Raw genomic sequence first — 21027 nt, forward strand, 5'->3', positions numbered from 1 at the left:
AAACTTGTTGCCTTGTTAAGCTTAGTCCCCCCCCCCTCCCCATAGGATGCATCCTCGTGGATAAAGGAGTATTTATTATTTACTTGTATTTCTGCGGACAAGTCTTTTAATTTACTTCTATTTCGTCATTACGCCGTGGTTTCCCATTGATGCAGTCCACAGTCCGCCCTCTGGGGGGTGGGGGGGGGGGGGGGGGGGGGGGGGGTAGAGAGAGAGAGAGTGAGAGAGAGAGAGGGAGAGAGAGAGAGAGGGAGGGCGCTGCTCCTCCGTCTCCTCTCGTCACTCATCCCGGATCAGCCTCGTGAGCGGCTCCGCTTCTCTGGAATGGAACCGGATTTATTCCCGCTGCGGTTCGTCCGTCTCCGGTACTCTTTCTCCGCCACAACGGACGTGTCTGCTCTCCGCTGAACAACTTCTTTCCTGGTTTAAATCTATACGTGTATATATTTATATTTCTTTCTTTATTTTGACCGCCCCCCCCCCAACTTGTTACTGAGCCTTCTCTCTTTAATGGATGGAGAATTCTGAACCGGTGAGTTCGCAGCTGTTTTAACATGATCTCGCTTTGGCTTCTCGTGTGTTGACGCTCAGCAGCAAATATAATGATGAGGTAACAATAGACCGAATTACGTGACCAGAACAATAGAGAATTAAAGAAGCGCGCGTCGGAGTTCAACAGGTTCCGGACGTCTCGCTCCCTGCCTGCAGGAGAACCTTTATCTCCACTGCATTTCACCGTGGAGATAGAGTCCTGCTGCAGGCAGCTGAGCGCATGTGATGCTCAGTCTGTGTCCAGCTGCAGCTCCACATCTGGAAAGTGAGAGTTTTCCATTAAGATTAACATCTGTAACATCCACTTAATTCCTCTTGCCCCGCTGACTCGATAACCTCACTGACTCCTCCCCCTTCAGATGGTGAACGAGCTGAGGTCAGGCCGGTTGTGAAGGCGCTGGGTTAGCCCCCCCCCCGAAACCCCCAGCCGGACACAGCATGGCGGCGGGAGTGGCAGCGTGGCTTCCCTTCGCCCGGGCGGCCGCCATCGGCTGGATGCCCGTGGCCAACCTGCCCATGCCGGTGGCGCCCGCCGGGAAGAACAAGCGGCAGGACGAGATGATCATCCTCAACGTGAGCGGGCGGCGCTTCGAGACCTGGAGGAACACGCTGGACCGCTACCCGGACACGCTGCTGGGCAGCTCGGAGAAGGAGTTCTTCTACAACGAGGAGACCAAAGAGTACTTCTTCGACCGGGACCCCGACGTCTTCCGCAGCGTGCTCAACTTCTACCGCACGGGGAAGCTGCACTACCCGCGCTACGAGTGCATCTCCTCCTACGATGAGGAGCTGGCCTTCTTCGGCATCATCTCGGAGATCATCGGCGACTGCTGCTACGAAGAGTACAAGGACAGGAAGCGGGAGAACGCCGAGCGGCTGATGGACGACCAGGAGGACAACAAGGACGCCAAGCCGCCCAACATGACCTGCCGCGAGAGCATGTGGCGGGCCTTCGAGAACCCCCACACCTCCACCATGGCGCTGGTCTTCTACTACGTCACGGGCTTCTTCATCGCGGTCTCCGTCATCACCAACGTGGTGGAGACGGTGCCCTGCGGCACCTCGCCCAACCAGAAGGAGGTGCCGTGCGGCGAGCGCTACACCGTGGCCTTCTTCTGCATGGACACGGCCTGCGTGATGATCTTCACCGTGGAGTACCTGATGCGCCTCTTCGCCGCGCCTAGCCGCTACCGCTTCATGCGCTCGGTGATGAGCATCATCGACGTGGTGGCCATCCTGCCGTACTACATCGGCCTGGTGATGACCGACAACGAGGACGTGAGCGGCGCCTTCGTCACGCTGCGCGTCTTCCGCGTCTTCCGCATCTTCAAGTTCTCGCGCCACTCGCAGGGCCTGCGGATCCTGGGCTACACGCTGAAGAGCTGCGCCTCGGAGCTGGGCTTCCTGCTCTTCAGCCTCACCATGGCCATCATCATCTTCGCCACCGTCATGTTCTACGCCGAGAAGGGCTCCAGCTCCAGCAAGTTCACCAGCATCCCGGCCTCCTTCTGGTACACCATCGTCACCATGACGACGCTGGGGTGAGACGCCTCCTTTTGAAGCGGTTGATGTGTGTGTGTGTCACTGTGTGTGTGCGCGTGTACCCGTGTTTGTGCGGTGTGAGTAGACGTTGGGCCTGTGTCCGATAAAAGAAGGGCTTTGTGGAGACGGGGCGCAGATGATTATCGCAGGTCTCAGCGTCCTTGCGGTGGAGGTGCTCCTCAGAGGGGAAGACGTGTGCCCTTCACACATGGGCGATGACAGGGGGAGGCAGGCGAGGGGGGGGGGGGGGGGGGAGGTGGAGGAGGAGGAGCTATGTCGTTAACAGTTTGAAGTTATTTTAATGTCTCTTAGGTGCTCTTCACATCGGCAAAACAGAAAATATGAATAACTCAGTGGCTTGCTCCGTGCCCAGGACGCCATGAAAAGGCCTCCTGCGTCAGCACCAGGACCAGCAGCGCTGCTTTAAGGAGTCTGGGGCAACACGCCGAGCACGTCACGCACAGAACGATGACTTACACCACTCACTGAGATCAACAAGTGATTGACGGAGCAAGGAGAAGACGTTCAAGTCCTTCTTGATATTTCTCTTTCTCTTCTTCTGGACACGTATATATATATATATATATATATATATATATATATATATATATATATATATAGAGAGAGAGAGAGTATATAGAGAATATAGAGCATATAGATACATATACATCTGTACACGTGGTGTTTGTGTGCGCGTCAGACAGCGAGCCGGCGCGGTCCACTTGGCACGCCGACGGTGTACGAAAGGACCCCGGCGCCGAACGGGTGTTCGAAGGCGGAGCCAACCCGCCGTTTGTTCGTCTGACCCGAGACGCCACAGAAGGGCCTCCAGGAGGCCAGAGAGAGAGAGAGTCTGTGTGTGTGTGTGTGGAGTTGTGGAGTTTGGCCTCATCAATAAAGCAGGGGCCCAGAAGTGGGTGTCAGAGTGACGGATGATGTGGTCCCCTGCATCTGCTGACTAATGTAAACCCTCCTGACATCCTGGTCTCTGTGCTCCAGGTTTACGTCACACAGACACACACACATGCTCCTCGGCGAGGAGCGTTCTGCTCTGATTCTCAGATCATCGGTTTAACTTCTAACTTGTGAGCTTCAGATTTTAAGTGACTTTTTCTGTGTGTGTGTGTTAACACACACACTAATACTCACACAGCCATGAGGCTGCATCGGTGCATAATGTTACATAATTGTTTATATTACAGTGAAGTGATGTCATTTCCTGTTATTGTATCACTTATCAGCCACACTGAATATGACGCTGCATTGAGCAGGAGAGCAGGTTAGCATTAGCCATGCAGCGCTAACAGCTGTTAGCTCAAATACATAGATTGGTTGTTTTTTTGTTACACACTGGTAGCGTCCACGTTTCGGTAAAATCAGTAGTTGTAACTATCTGTTATTAATATCTAGATGGCTGACAACGGCCTTTAACATCGCTCCGCCCGCTGTGGCCTTTTGTTTTGTTCATCTAAATAATCCGTCCTGTTCAGAAGCCATAATCCCCCCCCCCCCCCCCCCGGCCCCCCCTTCGCCTCCCCGGACAACAATTGTTCACCAGGTGAAGAGCTTCATTGACGACCTTGACCTTCTAGGGATAAAAATACAGGACAGACACCTAATCGTGAAATGAATTAGTCATTAAATGTATTATTATTTCATTATTATTATTTATATTAATAATATACAAAAATACAATTATAATTCGTAATAATAATGTTATCTTTGATTAGCTGCTGTATTAGTCGCTCCAGCCGGAGAGCTAAGCTCCAAATCCCCCGAACGAGGAGCTTGCCTCAATCACACCGTTTAGGGGGGGTTTACCTCCCCAGGTTGTTAAACAAATTGATTTTGACCTTTCCGTTGGTAATGGCGTTGTCGTATCAGGTTGTACATGCATTCTAAACTGCAGCCTGGACGGAGGAGGACGAGCAGACCTTCGTCTTGATCCTGATCCAGCAGCCTGTAACAAGACTTTGGGTTTTATTGTGTTCATTCATCATCATCTCTTTCACTTCTTTACATTTAGCACTGGAACCAAAGGGCTTTAATGGGGGCAGTAAGTCTCAATCTTTATCCTCGTCGAGCTCTTTAAAGCTGCATCTTTACATATTACATAAATGGCTAATGCAACATTACACACATTAAAAGGTTTCTTTACCCCTCCCAAGTCATTTCTTCCATAAAGATACATTTATTAGAGTATTATGTCATCAATAGAAGTGTGTTTTTAGTCCCATTTATCTCATTTCGCCCTAAATCCTCCCCTGCTTTATGGTCTGTTTGACTCTAAATGGAACATCATTCACTAAATGAACATCATGCATTGTTTGCAGTGCATTGAAGAAGACTTGAAACTAGAGACTGAGACCATAAACTCATGTTTACAATGTTTACTGAGGGAATAAATCAAGAGAGAAGTAGAGTCATTTCCTCATAGACATCTATGGGACAGAGGAGTCGCCCCCTGCTGGTCACTACACAGAAGTAGAGTCATTTCCTCATAGACGTCTATGGGAGCAGAGGAGTCGCCTCCTGCTGGTCACTACACAGAAGTAGAGTCATTTCCTCATAGACGTCTATGGGAGCAGAGGAGTCGCCCCCTGCTGGTCACTACACAGAAGCAGAGTCATTTCCTCATAGACGTCTATGGGAGCAGAGGAGCCGCCCCCTGCTAGTCACTAGACAGAAGTAGAGTCATTTCCTCATAGACGTCTATGGGAGCAGAGGAGCCGCCCCCTGCTGGTCACTAGACAGAAGTAGAGTCATTTCCTCATAGACGTCTATGGGAGCAGAGGAGCCGCCCCCTGCTGGTCACTACACAGAAGTAGAGTAATTTCCTCATAGACGTCTATGGGAGCAGAGGAGCCTCCCCCTGCTGGTCACTACACAGAAGTAGAGTCATTTCCTCATAGACGTCTATGGGAGCAGAGGAGCCGCCCCCTGCTGGTCACTACACAGAAGTAGAGTCATTTCCTCATAGACGTCTATGGGAGCAGAGGAGCCGCCCCCTGCTGGTCACTACACAGAATGACGCTTTAACTCATGAAGCACTTTCTTCACATAATGTGCACTAGAAACCGTTTCTGTTTCCCTCTTCAAAGTCTTTGTTATGCACAACGAAGCCCATCAGCTGCTCTCTATGCATCCAGCGGTCTTTGCAGACTCATTAGTCCGTTCCATCTGATGAGGGATGCAGTGTTTGCCCCTGTTGTACTTATTAGCATACCCATGCCTGAGTATAATTAATATCCTTATCAAAGACCGGCTCCTTTTGATCAGTGCTCCTCAGAGATCAATGCAGCGTCTCCCGGACAACCACGCCAGACCCTACTTGTGTGTGTGTATGTGTGTGTGAGTGCGTGTGTGTGTGTGTGTGTGTTTGTGCCTCTTTCAGGTCTGTGCTGTGTTTTACTCATCAACTGACTATCGATCGGGGGGCCAAGGGGGAGTGGAGGCGGGGCCGCGGCCTTTCTTAGCGCTGATAGTAGGTGGTTCTGTTGGTTACCCTCGCTCCTCGAGCGGTCAGCTGATCGATGGAGACAAGATGGCCGCCGTGTGATTCAGCTTTGTGGTCATTATCTGTAGAGCCTTCAACACAAGTTGAACATTAGAATGTGTGTATTTCATCCTGTGGTATTGACATGACGTGACGGGACGGAGCGGAGGTCACATCAACCCCGACCTTTGACCTCCTAAATCTCATTAGCTCTAGTTCTATTCTTCTATTTCTGTTCAAGGTTTCAGGCAGAATGGATTTTCTTTGAGGCCCATTGTTGCTCCACGAGAAAAGAACATAACAAAGAAAACAAAAAGAGCCGTGCGTGTTATTTCATTTTCTTCATGATAAAGTCTGCTGCTGCTCTTCTTCTTTTATTATTTCTCTCATCATATGAATCTGCCTTGTTGTTCCCTCTGTGCGATGGGGGAGGAATCTCCCTCTGTTCCTCCTCATTTCTCCCTTTAAAATGGGAGGGGGGGGTGTATTTATCGGATGATGAGTCGTGCTGAGAGAACATAGATGTTCCCTCCAGGCCTTCCTCAGAAACACAACCCCCTCCGGACACACAGCTGTCGCCGGGGCATTAAAAGCAAGTAAATAAACACTTTTACATAACGAGGAAGTCACAAAACATCTCTCGTTATGTTCTGCCTGTTATTGATGAATGGATCCACCCATCGTCTCAACTAAAACCCATCAGCACCTGCTGATGATCCATATTGGCAGAAACAGACCCCTTTGCTGTTTTGCTTCATTATACAAATCTCTTTATTATGAATGAATTCATCACTAAAGCTAAAGATGACACATGAACACATCACCATGACGTGATAGAGTTCTCGTGTTCACTGAGCAGAGCCTGAACACACCGTAATGTAACTGAATGAACCTCCCTTGGTTAGCTGTTAGCGGTTAGCTGCTAACGCTATGGGCTCCTCCTGCTGATGGTCTAAACACTGATTGGTTGTTTAGAATGTCACATGATCTGCTTCCACACCAGTCGGCCTCATGGAGGCAAGTGGAGCGGCTTCCCTAAAAGACTGCGTCCTCAAACTGTCCTCAAACTGACGAAGGGTGTCGGCGGGGTGTTGATGTTTGTACCTGGGGGGTGAGGTCATGTGCTCACACAGGGCAGAGATCAGCCGTTCACAATAAGATGTCAGACGTGTTTAAGTACAAGCTGTACACCTGAAGTTCTGAATGAATCACATTTACATCACGAGGCCTTTCCTTAATAATAGAAGGAGAATCACGGTTTAAGTGAAGTGTGCATTTCATAAAATATTTAAATTTTACGGTTATTGTAGGGCTTTGAGGTCAGAGAGTGATGTCTGACCAAATGATTCCTTTCCCTTCATCGGCCCTGATGTCTTCACTAAGTGGAGATGAATCATTCATGAGGCCAGAGGGAGGTATCACCTCGGCTTTAGAGACCATTTGCTCGTGGGTTTGATCAAACGCAGATATTACAGTCGCAGCGTTGTGGCAGATTCTCTCATCCAGAGCGACTTCTGAGACAAAGACGAGCTGAGTGCTTCGGGAGCGACGTGTGCCGCGATAAATAGATTCCAGGTCATTCTTCTCTTCTGCTAAACGGTTCCCTGTGAGTGGAAAACGCAGCGCTCGTCACCATACCAAAATTCTGACTTCGATACTATACTTGCCACAATATTACGATGCCGATACCTCCGATACAATAAGATACTGGAACATTTATCTATGTTAGTAATAAATAAAACGTCTGTACGGTTCCCTGTTTACTAGCTTGTTGAACACTTAACAAATGGAATTCATGTTAGTATTAACCCACAGCAAGATATTAATGCAAACAACATGGTGAAATCATTATCCACAGCTATGTAGGCCTATTGTCTGAATCTATATGACTATTTGACTATATAGTTATTTCCATAAGTATGAATTACATCATTTTACAGATGTGTGTTTGAGGTGGAAAAAACCTACAGCTATGTGGGTTGGGTACATTAAAGATGGACACATTAAAAAATTAAAGGGCAAGTTTCCCTCTTTTATTAAAAACTACAATTAAAATTGCATTGAGTGTGTATTATTTGGTACAATGCTGTTTGCATTCTGAGCTCATGATCACATGACCACATGAGTAAAACTGCTCCACCTTTCCACTTCCAAAAAAAGTCCAGGTGACTAAAGGGAAAGAGACAAGAGATTGTTTGAGGAAAGGTGAAGAGGCATTTTACATCATCAGCACATCTGGTCACATCTGGTCGGTGGATGATGAATAAAAAGCATGCTTGTGTTGGAGGTCACTAGGGTCGCTCTCTGGAATCACCCCCCCCCCCCGGAGGTTCCACCCAGCTCTCCATTTCATCGTTTTCATGACAATTCGGGGCCACTTTGTTGAAAAGAGATACCGAGTTCCGATCATCTTCTCCTGCAGGTTCCCTGAGATGTGAAAGTCATGTGCAGGCAAACATCGACTCACGTGTTTCTCTACACCCCCCCCCCCCCCCCCCACGCTTCACGTGGCTGCTCTTAATGCGGCGGGGCCTCGACTCGTCTTACGCTCATTACAGACGGATATGTAGGCCGAGCTCCCCCCCCCCCCCCCCCCCGAGAGAAAGTGATAAACGCCGTCTCACTGACTCCAACAGGTGGACCTCATCGTTCCCATTGTCTCCCTCTTCTGAGCTCTCACTTTTGCAGTGACACAGTTTGTGTGTGTGTGTGCGCGCCTGTGTGTATGTGTGTGTGTGTGTGTGCATGTTTGTGTGTGTGTGTGTGCGTGTGTGTGTGTGTGTGTTAGTGTGTGTGTGTGTGTGTGCCTGTGTGTGTGTGTGTGCGTGTGTGTGTGCGTGCGTGTGTGTTAGTGTGTTTGTGTGCCTGTGTGTGTGCCTGTGTGTGTGTGTGTGTTTTGTGTTGATTACCCACGGTGACAAAAGCAATTGTTCTGCTACACTAAATCTGTGGGGATTAATGCTCGTCTCTGGAGCCGTTCCCTCTGTTTTAGTGTGTGTCTGTGTGTGTGTTACATTCCTCTCTCCTCCACCCTCACAGGGGGGGGGGGTAGTGGATTCTTGCAATGACGTCTATATAAAAGCATTCCAGCAGTTGAACTTGGCCTCCAGTACTCGGACTACTTTCTCTTTAGTGTCCGTCCACAAAGCTGGAATCAACCTTTTTTCTTCCTATTCATCCAGATGTCTTTTGAGGATTACGCATGCTGAGGGATTAAAGCTGTCATGGGCCATCTGACGCAGCTTGCACTGGGAAGAGCATAAAAGTCAAGTCATGGAATAACACCATTAATAGATTTCAGTAAGCCTTTTCTTCCCTTCAAGTGTTAGTGCCAATGTTAATTCAATTTTAGGCTCATCTTTGAGTAACCCGACGTCTTCCTCTCAGCCCTCTGAGGCGCCCCCCAGGACTCATAGGATAACATCTGCATCATGGTTTCATCTTATTAAGATTGCATTAGCACCACATTGATGACTTGATGCAACATGCAGTTATATCCTGCAAATGTATGCAGTAAAGATCCCAACATCCAACCAGGCAGCTAGCTAGCTAACGCTGTGATGTCATCTGGATCTCACTGGAGGCACCAGAAGGAAACCGCTCACGACCTCACTACAGTCTGCATGAAAACACCACATTACACACAATATTACACGCCAGGGACAGATGAACACAGGAGCCGGGGGAGGAGATTTTGCTTCTCAGCAGACGGTCGGTGGTCCATCCTCTGCACAGAGAAGACCTGGAAATACTGAGAGTGAGACAAATGACGTCATGGCGTCAAACACATGGGTTTAAACTGCATCTCAGAACAGAACACTATGGGTCAATTCCAGCCAAGATCAGAACCAAAGATCCTCAGTTTAATACTGAAAACGTCAACGTTTCAACATTCAAAGATCGTTGAGTGAAGACATGCATGTAAAGATGTGCGGGACTGTGATCTGCAGCATTAGCAGTGCGTCTCACACGTTTCACACTCTGAGTGGGGCTTGGCACCCAGCGTGTTTGTAAACTGAAAGCGAGAAAATGAGGTGCTGTTCTTTATTAGCACCGTGTAGCCGGGACGATGCGGACGGAGATAAGAGGACAAACACTGGGCCAGTAGGAAGGAGAGGAGGGACAGGGCTCCTACTGTGGTACCACGTCTAACATCTACATTTGGGGAGGCTGCTACAAAGCTTCCAACGAGAGACGAGGGAGCGGACGAAGCAGCTCTCTTTCCTGTCAGAGGCTTCAACCAGCTGAGCCGGTGGCTAGCAGCTAGCTGTGCTAACAGCGAGCGAGGTGGTCGCAACGTTTCTACGGCGACGCTGTCGGTCTGGACCACGCCGCTGCCTGGCCAGCTCACATGTACTAACGTGCACTGAATGTCACACGGCTATGGAAATAAATCCAGAAGAAGCTGTGACAACAACCAGCACACCTGCTTCCTTTTTTACTTCTTTAGTTACAATATAAGGAAAAACCAAGACAATCTAACAGGATTTAGAGGAACGAGTCTAAAAAAACATGTGGAGAGAACAACTAAGCTCAACATAGTGCGATCAAACGGATGTCCTGGTTAAATGCTCATGTGGACCAGGAATCCTCCTCCTCCTCCTCCTCCTCCTGCGGGTGTCTTTTCCTTTCCCCGGCGAGCAGCAGTCGTGCACTTGGCCTGTGCTCCAGTCTCCAGCTGTGAGGTCATTGATGTGTGTTCTGCACACGATGCATGCTGGGAAACAGTAACGCATTCAGCGCTCCGTAGACCAGCAGACTGATACCAAGAAAGAAAAGACCCGGCCAACGGCTTTTAAAAATTCACAGATGGCCGCTATCGAGGGCTTTACCGCTCCAAATGTGCTGATTGGTCCTCACGTGTCCACGGCAACCGAGCAGCATGCAACCATGCATCACTTGTTTTATGCTGTTTACACAATGTTCAGTTCCTCTCTCTCTTCTCCTCGTGCTTTGTGTGTGCTCACCACATGTAGCATAACATGCTAACATGTCATCCGAGGTGCTGTTAGATTGCTGCTCGTTAACAAAGGAGCTTCCATCTAAAGTACGGGACGGAATGAACTGAAGCAGGACCTTCTAACAGATAGAACTTGTGATGAAGTCGTCAGCTTCTTTTTACTTACTCCCGTCCAAGTAGCTTCGTCCTGTAACCTTTGACTCATGACCTCACATTTGTGTTTGTAGACAACAGGAGCCATTTTTGACTCCAAGGCTCTGTTGTTGATCTTTATAGATTTTATGATGATTATTCATCAAAAAGAGGTTAGCCATTAGCGTTGCTGCTAACGCTGCTAGCTCTCCTCCTGTTGATCAAAACACTGATTGGTTGTTTATAAAGTCACATGATCAGAGAATGAATGACATCACAATGTCACACTGAAGATTGAAGAAGACAACAAGAGACGGTCTCTGTTGTCTACCCCCCCCCCCCCCCAGCCACAAAGACTCAGGAGGAGCGGGACAAGGGACGGTCTCCGTTGGCGACAGATGTAATTACGATTAGAACCGAAGTCTAAAGAGGAGGAGGTGCTATTCATCAGTTATTAAAGAGTTCTGATCAGATGGACGGTGAGTGGAGGCCCGTCACAGCGAGGGCGGATTGATGAGGACGCTGTGTAATCCAATAAGTCATCGTTGCCACGGCGCTTCAGATTCACAAAGAGAGAGAGATGCTAATTCGGAGGCGGTTGATCTGATTTCCTGAGCGGTGCGCTTGAGGAACCGCCCGTATCCGTTGCCGTGGTGATGCGTGTCGGCATCGCTCCACGATTCAATGTTATTGATTGATTGCCACTTAATCCATTTACGGTGTGTGTGTGTTCTGTGTGTGTGGGGGGGGGCTGAGGGGTGGGGGGGGGGGGGGGGGGGTGGCGCTGCGTCTTTTCTTCCCTACCCCAATCATTTCGGGATTAACGAGCGATTGAATGGCTTTATGGATATAATCCTGATTTGATTTCTTTGTGATATAATAAATGTTTATTTAATATCGCCCGGTTTTACGGAGGCTTTCCGCGCCGCGGCCCGCTGGCAGCGGAAAAGAGACGTCGGGCCGACAGTTACCTTCGCTCATCTGAAAAGACGTAATGATTTGAGGATAAAGGCCTTTGTGTCGCCCGGGGAGACGAACAGAAGCGGTTTGTTGCTGGTTTGAACACCCAGTGGCACGTATCACACATATGGGCTAAAAATAGAAAACCATCCACACTCCCGTCGGCAGCCCCTCCCTCTCTGCCATCTACCTTCCATTATCTTTCTCTGCACACACCCCCCCCCCTTCACGGTCACACACACACTTTGTGTACATCCTGACACGCGGTCACCAGAATCCAAAGAGAAAAAGAAAACGCTCTTTTACAAATCTTCATATTTTTAAACTTGTCACCTGCTGCTCGGCTGTTTGTGTTTCCGTGGCAACCCAAGGCTGTAAATGAGATTACGTGTTAAATGCATAATTATAACACACACACACACACACACAGCGCTGCAGTTGCAAAGATCCTCACCTAAGAGGATCAGTGGAAAGAGACCTCCTCCACTTTCAATGTATCCTCATCCCAAAATGTGTCTCCATCTATCTGTGTGCCGCTGTGTCTCCTCTCTGTGACTCACATCTGCATCTGAACATGCAGGGAACGAGGGATCCACCAACGCGTGTGTGTCCTTCTCCTTTGGCCTCAGGTCTTGCAATTTGGACATGTGGCACATTCAATATACTTTGAATCAACAAGCACTTTGTGCAGCGATGGGGGGGGGGGGGGGGGGGCGGGCTCGAGGTTGGGGGGGCGCAGCATAAACTGAACTCTTTGAGGCGGGAAACGTCCAAATCTGAAATTTCAAAGCTCCACGTCTTCTCCTCAGTCTGCGAGTCCTGAGTTTCCTGTTGGGTTATTTTTTCTCATATCTGTGTTTCGTCTTTACAAAGAAGTCTATGGGCATGTTCGCCCCCCCACAGGCTGCTCTGGGCCGATGATTCCACCCCCTCCGGATGACAAATTCTGTCATCAGCCTCTTCTTTTCCACAAAATCAATTGTCCACCACCCTGATTGTTCTGCACCACCCTGATTGTTTTGCACCACCCTGACCGTTGGGCCGTGCATATCTGATGTGGTCTCTGTAATACAGTATTTATTTCTAATTGAGTTCACTTTGCAAAGTAGACACTGCATACTTTTCTATAATACCTTTGAACTTTTAAAAATTATTTTCTTTTATCAGCATAATTTTTGGTGCATCTGTATTCACAACGTTACCCCCCCTCCCCTCCCCCCCACAGTCTCGCTTCCACAAACAAAGGTCACTGAGTGGCTGAGAAGCTCCAATCCGGTTAGCAAAGCGCATCCGTTTATACCTCCGGGGTTATTGTTTGTAAAGACGCAGAGTAATGGAGGCCGTCGGCGACAGAAGGGCAGGCAGGAAAGAGTGACGAGGCGGGGAAGCGCGCGCATGAAAGATGCAGCGGCCGCTGATGGAGTGCCATTGTGGAGATAGACCTCCAACCGGCACATGGAAGACCGTCCATCAATGCTCCCATCGTCATACTGTACACCGCCGCCATCCATTATTCACCGGCAACAAATAACACTTTATACAGTCGCATGGACACTTTAACGAGACAATATTTGTAATTTCTTTGTGATTTCTGCACCACGGCGATTAACTGCACGAAGCCCAAGTGAAAGAAAGAACACTTTGGATAAATGTGTTCCATTAAATGATCCTTCATTTAGGGAGGTCTATTCCACAGAACAACAACATCTCACTGCGACCCTCCACCGGCTTCCTTTCCCTCCGTCACCCTTCTCTCGCGGCGGATGTAATTAATGTCACACCAGTGGTATTGAGGAAAGAGGGGCGGTAATGTACCGAAGCTGTGAGCCTTCCCCTCGCCACACGGAACCAAAAACTGATACTAATAATATTTACACGCTTCCTTCAAGCCACACTGATCAGAGACTACCTTCAGCCTGGATGGCAGCGGGGGGCTCGAGGAACGAATAATTCAACACCTAAATCGGAGTAAATTGTGGTGTGATATTGGCAGCGTGTGTGGAGAGCTGCGGGTCAGGGGGCGACTCCGTGGGCGGATGGATGGGGGAGGACTACGCCCACCCAACACCATCCGCGCTGCAACCCCTTGTTTATTTCTGCTCCTGGTGCCTCCAAGAACCGCATTTCTTATTAACTATGGCTACATCTTGGGGCGGGGGGCATTACTGCTGCATGTGAACGGACCTCTCGAGGTGGGGAACCATCAAAAGTGGACGTGGTTGGCATGGCGTCACCCACCGGTCAGCTGACTAATGTTATGAAGCCATCGCCATCTTGGATTTAGGGCCCTCCCTCTTTTGAGATGCAGCCCATGAACAGGAAGTGACCACATCTGGGCTGATGGGGGGGATGTGGAGACACCGCATGCGTCTCCGGTGACCGGTCCATCAGCGCGTAGCTTTGCCCAAAAGCATCCCCTGCTTTATGGTCTGTGTGGCCATGCAATCAGAGCGGTGCTCGTGAGGGGGGGGGGGGTGTGTGTCACAAGAACCTGGCTTTTGACTGCTGGGTTGCCATGGCGAAGAGGGCCAGCGCCGGCAGACCCGCTGACAGACAGAATGTCCCATATTGACGAGGCAATGTGGGACCCCCACCTCCTCTCCGTGAGCCCCTGATGCCAGTGAAGCGGGTGGGAGGTGGAGGTGGAGAGAGAGAGAGAGAGAGAGAGAGAGAGAGAGAGAGATGCTATTTTGGGTATCCGGGTCGCCATCGGTATTGAAAGGACACAATGAGTTAGACGATAAGTGGACAAGAGACGACCGCAGGCAGAGATGCGCAGTTGAAAATTCAGGAGAGAAATCTCCTGTTTTTAGAAACCTCACAAATGAACAACGAGATTCTCAACCACACGCTAGAAATATGTCATTTGTGTTTGAGCCAACTGTTTAGTGAACATGTGATATATGTGATATATATACACACACACACGCATCTCAGCTGGGCTCGGGTTCTTGGAGGTGGGAGGGTTGTGTAAGCGAGCGGAGGCAGACGGCCGCTCGACGTTACGTAAAGAGAGTCAGACAGCGATCAGCGCTGGGGGAGGACGCGATGGGAGGGTCACCCCCTCAGACGTGTCATCTGTTACCATTCTGTAGCGTCTCAGCGGGGTGCCGTTTAACTGCAGCTTTAGTCCTTTAGAAGAAGAAAAGGGACTTGAGTCAGTTTAAGCAGAACTTTTCATCTCAGCTAAACATTGAGTAATATTCTACTCATTTCTATCGATGTCATGAGTAGAGAATAAAAACCTAAACACAAAATGTTTCTTTAACAAACACACAGGCCTTAATATATTCTTAATGTATTCACAGCACATGCAGCGGTCAGCGGAAGGCTTTTCTTAGACATCCCCCCCCCGCGGAGTGCTTGTATGTTCGGGGTGTGAAAGGAATGGAATTACCACACTCTGAAATCTTTGCTTTTATTTTCCTCCCACGTCAACGAACACCAGACATCGGATCCGAGAGGAATTAACCTATATAGGGATACTCACAATAGATGTGTGTGTGCGTTCATGAGTCAGACTGAGTGGGGAGCTGCAGGTGTGTGTGCGTGTGTGTGTGTGTGTGTGTGTGTGTGTGTGCCTCTGTGTGTGTGTGTGTGTGTGTCCAGTCTTTGATCCGGTGGGGGAAAACAAAACAAAGATCAGGAGGCGGGGATTGATCAGCTGAGACACACATGTGCTGATGGATATGTGATGGATTGTAAATTCTGCGTCAGAGGGATAAAGTGGGGGTGGAGGGGGGGGGGGGGGGGTGGAAGAAGGGATCAAGTGTGATTTCCCAGAAGGGTTATAGAGATGGATGGAGCTGAAGGATGGAGGCGGCGGAGGGAGAGTGAGAAGACTTTATTAAATGCTTTTACAGCTGGTGGCCTCGAGGGGGGGGGCAGCTGGTACCTGAGCCTCACACCTCCCAGTCTGACCTCCACAATGACAACTTCAGTTTGTAGCTAAATGTGAGCAAGTTCTCTATCTTTACTTTTAAAGAGAATTTTCCCACAGCCTTAAAGGAAATGACTCATTGGCTTTGAAAATCAGCCCCCGCCCCCCTCCTACATCCTGGAGGCGGTTAGCGTAGCTTAGCATGAATTCACAGGGTTAAAAACAGCCAACACTTTAAAGTTTGTTCGTTACAGTACAACCAAAAGGCCCCACAGATTGAAAGGGTTTAACTGGATAGCCGGCGCTACTCTGTTAGCAGAAGAAGCTAAAACATTAGCAACTGTTACCGCTCATATTGTGCATCACAGTTTATCATCACAACACAGCGAGGACTGTAGCCCACTACTCTGAGGTGATTCGTGGTTGCTTTGCTCACGCCGTGATGTCATCATCAAGATGGCTTTTTCTTTGGAGCGAGTCTTCAAAGCGCCGCGTTGTGTTAATATTTTTGCTAATATTTGGTGTGTTAGCAAGTTGTTGGGGCAGAAGGCGAAGTGGTCCTTTGAGCTGTCTTGGCTCCGCTCCGACGTGACAGATGGGCGCCAGACCTTGCCGCCCCCCCCGGGACACCCACCGACTTTTATCAATGGGGAGGGCGGGGGCGTCCGGAGTGGATCGCCCCGGGAAAAGGTTGGAGCGGAACATGAAGAGGCATTTCACACGCTAAGAAGCATAATAAACTGGGTCTGTGGAGCCCGTCGCTCATGTCATGGGGGAGGGGGGGGGGGGGGTGTCATCGACATAAGGACAGGTGGAAAGGGGGGCCAGACAGGATGTCAGCGCTCCGGACTCGTTGTTCCACCTGCAGGTTACGTTTATGTTCCATGGTCCATCTTATGGATCCTGTTGGTGATAAGAATCGGGGCTCCTACTGAGCGATGTTTAGATCTCCAGCCCACAGGTGATGCTTCTTCTGGTGTTTTCTTCTATTTAAGAAAGACCTCACTTTGCTGTTTTTTACTTATTCACGGCCTGGAGCAGACGTGCAAAGGTTGCGTGAGTCAAGACCTTTTCCGTCGTGGCGCCGCGCTTCACGACGCCTCTCTTCATCTTCAATAAGCGCTTACCTATGTACCCTGTCACACCTCCTACTAAATCCTGCAGATCTCTGTCTGAGGGAAATATGAAACCGTTTGGATTCCCGAGGAGCCATAAAAAGAAAGAGGGGGGGGTAACAGAGCGAGGAGCTCGCTGTCAAAGACGATGTTGGGCCCAGTGGTGTGGGCTAATCCATCAGCGCTAACAGATTGTGTGATACACTAAACAGGGCTTGTTGTGATGGCTGCTGGCCGTCTACATCTCTCTCTTCTCTCTCTTCTCTCTCTTTTTGGCATTCGTGGCTCGTGGAATAATGAAGATGACGAATTATTCACAGTCGGTTGCCAGCAATTGTGGGTCGGAGAATACTTCTGAGGATTCGTGAATATATTTGTATATTTATGCACAAATAGGTCTGGAAAGTGTTAAAGCGTCATTCTGTGTAGTGACCAGCAGGGGGCGACCCCTCTGCTCCCATAGACGTCTATGAGAAAATTACACTACTTCTCTCTTGATTTATTCCCTCAGTAAACATTGTAAACATGAGCTTATGGTCTCAGGCTCTAGTTTCAAGTCTTCTTCAATGCATCATGATGTTCATTTGGTGAATGAAGATCCATTTAGAGTCAAATACACCATAATCTCATGTCACAACTTTAACTGTGCTTCCACTGAATGAAAGTAAACTTCTTTTTCAGCGTGTATTTATTTGTACTCAGCTCCAGCCTCACTTACTAAAAAATAATGATGAGGCAAGGTTCACTTCCTGAACGCACGCCGTGATGCTCACACACTTTAGACACATTCGGGATCATCATCTCTTTGTCCAATGGGGATGCAGCGCTTCAGGGTACAGTGTGTGTGTGTGTGTGTGTGTGTGTGTGTGTGTGTGTGTGTGTGTGTGTGTGTGCTTTCACTCATCTAATGGCCTCCACTTTGAGACGGAGGAAATAAAACCGTCTGCCTCCCGGTCGTGTTTCATTATGGGAGGGTTTTGTCAGTGAGGGAAATATATGGACATTAAATTTATCGGGCTTGTTGAGGAAGATAACAAGAAGTGTGATGCCGACTGTCTCTCAGAACCAAACAGCGGTTCAGAAGTGGGACGTCATCTCTCGGCATGTGTCTCACGGCTTGGGTTCGGCTCCAGTGTCTGCGAGTGAATTACTTCGGCTGCAGATGCAGATGATGAGGTGATATTGCACAAATGACTACTTCCACAACTCAGTGTTTAGTGGAGGAGCATTATGCGTCAACCAGAGACCCCCCCCCCCCCATACCTTAAAATAGCGGGGCGATGACTCGCTGGCCGCGTGGACTTGATCTAGTTTTTCTTTCCCTCTAATCTGACATTATTTCCATGGAAAGAAAGACCTTCCTCGGGGTCGTGTAATCAGACTCAAAGGCTTACATTCGGTCAGCTGCAGACGGGGGAGGATCTTCCTTCAGGAATGTGGGGAAATCCTGGGGATTTATTGGATTAATTATCAAGTGAGAGGGAGACACCCGATGCCCTCGTGAACCACAAATCACAAGTGCACACTCAAAGGTGTCGTGACGCAGCTCTAAATGTTTGATGCGTCGAGCTGAAGGATTGACGATCCTTTAATTGTCTCCTAACGGGACGCGCCGTTAAACAGGAAGTTCTGACGATTGATGCACGCGCCTGCTTTATCCCCCCCCCCCCCTCCCGGGGGCTGTTTGGCCCGTTTAGGTCTCTTTCCCCGTGTAAACATAAATTAGCTGTAATTGAACAAACCATCGAATGTGCACGGCTGAAGGCGCTCTGCCAACCGCCTGCATCCCTCTCGTCGGCGTCGCTCTTTCATCGGGGCTAATTAGGCGTTTTACTTAATCACCTGCCCCCCCCCGTCCCCCGCCCCCCCGTCCCCCATGCAGTTTCTTTATGGGTGAAGACAGCCGTCATTAACCTCCTTCAGTCTCCTCAGTGCGTTCTCTCTGTAACACTTCTGTCTCTTTGAATATTTTACTAGTGCAACAGCCTCCCGTGACATCACTTCCTGTCTCTGCTGGCCACAAACGTTGGAAGAAGAAAGTTGGAGGTTCATATTTAATTCTTTTTATGAACAGAACCCTGCTGTTTTTTCTTTAAAACTGCATTTAGGATTTATATACATTTACATATGATATATTTATCTACACTAATGATATATTTACTCTTTATGGTTCTGAGAGAGAAATCACTGAAATTCAGTAGATCGTTTTTTTCTGTATTCGTCCCTCTCCTCGGGGTCGGGCTGCACCCAGGTGTGTGTATGTGTGTATGTGTGTGTGTGTGTGTGTGTGTGTGCGTAGTCATCAGGGCAGAGAGCTTGTCTCCATTCATTTTTAATGAGCAATGAGGTCACGTTGCCCCCCCATTAATAGAGAATTAGCCCGTCCATCAGCCGGCACACAAAACGCCTTGTTCTCTGCACAGCGGGGGGGGGGGGGGGGGGCAGCTAATGACGCAGCAATAACTGACAATAAGCCAGAGAGTCGAAAACCGTCCTCGGGGGGGGGGGGGGTTCCGGGGGGTGGTCAGGGAGCCCTTCAGCACTCAACACTGTCAGCGTGAGGCAATGAGGCCGAACTACAAGTGCTCTGGTTTCAGTGGGATTCATTATCATGACACTTTAGAGGAGAACGTTGTAATGCTGAACTGTGTGTGTGTGTGTGTGTGTGTGTGTGCGCTCTCAATGGCCGCCGTTGTCGTAATCATGGCCTGCCCAGCCTGGGATGGGTGGATCCTCACCTCAGTCTCCAAAAGACAAAAGGTGGGAGCCGTGGCGAGAGAAGCTCCGCCCCTTCCCGTGGTCCCGGTGCTGCTGTTCTAGAGTGTGCTAACAGCTAGCCGCCTGCAGCGCTATGCTAGCGCGCTTTAGCTCGGTGAACTGAGTACTTCTTTGTTTGTCTGCGTGCGAAAGCAAAGGACTCGAGAAGAAGTGACTTGTGCGCTCAGTGAGAAGTGACTTGTGCGCTCTGGGAGAAGTGACTTGTGCGCTCTGTGAGATGTGACTTGTGCGCTCTGTGAGAAGTGACTTGTGCGCTCTGTGAGAAGTGACTTGTGCGCTCTGTGAGAAGTGACTTGTGCGCTCAGTGAGAAGTGACTTGTGCGCTCTGGGAGAAGTGACTTGTGCGCTCTGTGAGAAGTGACTTGTGCGCTCTGGGAGAAGTGACTTGTGCGCTCTGGGAGAAGTGACTTGTGCGCTCCGTGAGAAGTGACTTGTGCGCTCTGGGAGAAGTGACTTGTGCGCTCTGTGAGAAGTGACTTGTGCCCTCTTTGAGAAGTGACTTGTGCGCTCCGGGAGAAGTGACTTGTGCGGTTTGTGAGAAGTGACTTGTGCGCTCAGTGAGAAGTGACTTGTGCGCTCTGTGAGAAGTGACTTGTGCGCTCTGGGAGAAGTGACTTGTGCGGTTTGTGAGAAGTGACTTGTGCGCTCAGTGAGAAGTGACTTGTGCACTCCGGGAGAAGTGACTCCTGCGCTCTGGGAGAAGTGACTTGTGCGCTCTGGGAGAAGTGACTTGTGCGCTCTGGGAGAAGTGACTTGTGCGCTCTGGGAGAAGTGACTTGTGCGCTCTGGGAGAAGTGACTTGTGCGCTCTGGGAGAAGTGACTCGTGCGCTCTGGGAGAAGTGACTTGTGCGCTCAGTGAGAAGTGACTTGTGCGCTCTGGGAGAAGTGACTTGTGCGCTCAGTGAGAAGTGACTTGTGCGCTCTGGGAGAAGTGACTTGTGCGCTCTGGGAGAAGTGACTTGTGCGCTCTGGGAGAAGTGACTTGTGCGCTCTGGGAGAAGTGACTTGTGCGCTCTGGGAGAAGTGACTCGTGCGCTCTGGGAGAAGTCATCTCCTGTCATTTCCTGTCTTTCTATGCAGTGGGAACAATGTCTCCCTCCACCAATGTGCTGCAGCCGATAAGCACAAAGACCAATAATCCCTCCGAAGGAAATCAAAACCTCCAAGTGGAGGTCAAAACATCTGACCCTCAGGGATCAATAAGTGACCAACACGCTGGATACGGCTCAGTGATCGCTGTCCAACACACGCTCCTGTTTCATTTACTAAAATGCACACGTGTGTGTGTGTGTGTGTGTGTGTGTGTATGTGTCACGTCTCTCTGAACAAAGTCCTCCATCAACACAACAAAAGTACTTAAATAAATTAGACCATTAGCCATTGGTGATTATTTGTGACTGGACTAGGTAACACACACTGTACATAACACACACTGTAGGTAACACACACTGTAGGTAACACACACTGTACATAACACACACTGTACATAACACACACTGTAGGTAACACACACTGTAGGTAACACACACTGTACATAACACACACTGTAGGTAACACACACTGTAGGTAACACACACTGTACATAACACACACTGTAGGTAACACACACTG

At 49.3% G+C, this 21027-nt stretch overlaps 1 protein-coding gene across 1 annotated transcript in view; it reads left to right on the top strand.

Annotated features, from left to right (window-relative positions):
• The first annotated feature begins 241 nt into the window (after positions 1-241).
• kcnd3 (potassium voltage-gated channel, Shal-related subfamily, member 3) overlaps positions 242-21027 on the top strand; it is a 60939-nt gene continuing 40153 nt past the window's right edge. The window contains exons 1-2 of the mRNA XM_037479654.2: positions 242-532; positions 912-2093. Of these exons, the coding sequence (XP_037335551.2) occupies positions 991-2093 (1103 nt within the window). The 5' untranslated portion in view covers positions 242-532; positions 912-990. The remainder of the gene's footprint in view (positions 533-911; positions 2094-21027) is intronic.

The sequence above is a fragment of the Pungitius pungitius genome, chromosome 1, assembly GCF_949316345.1.
Source record: "Pungitius pungitius chromosome 1, fPunPun2.1, whole genome shotgun sequence".
In the NCBI taxonomy this organism is placed as follows: Eukaryota; Metazoa; Chordata; class Actinopteri; order Perciformes; family Gasterosteidae; genus Pungitius; species Pungitius pungitius.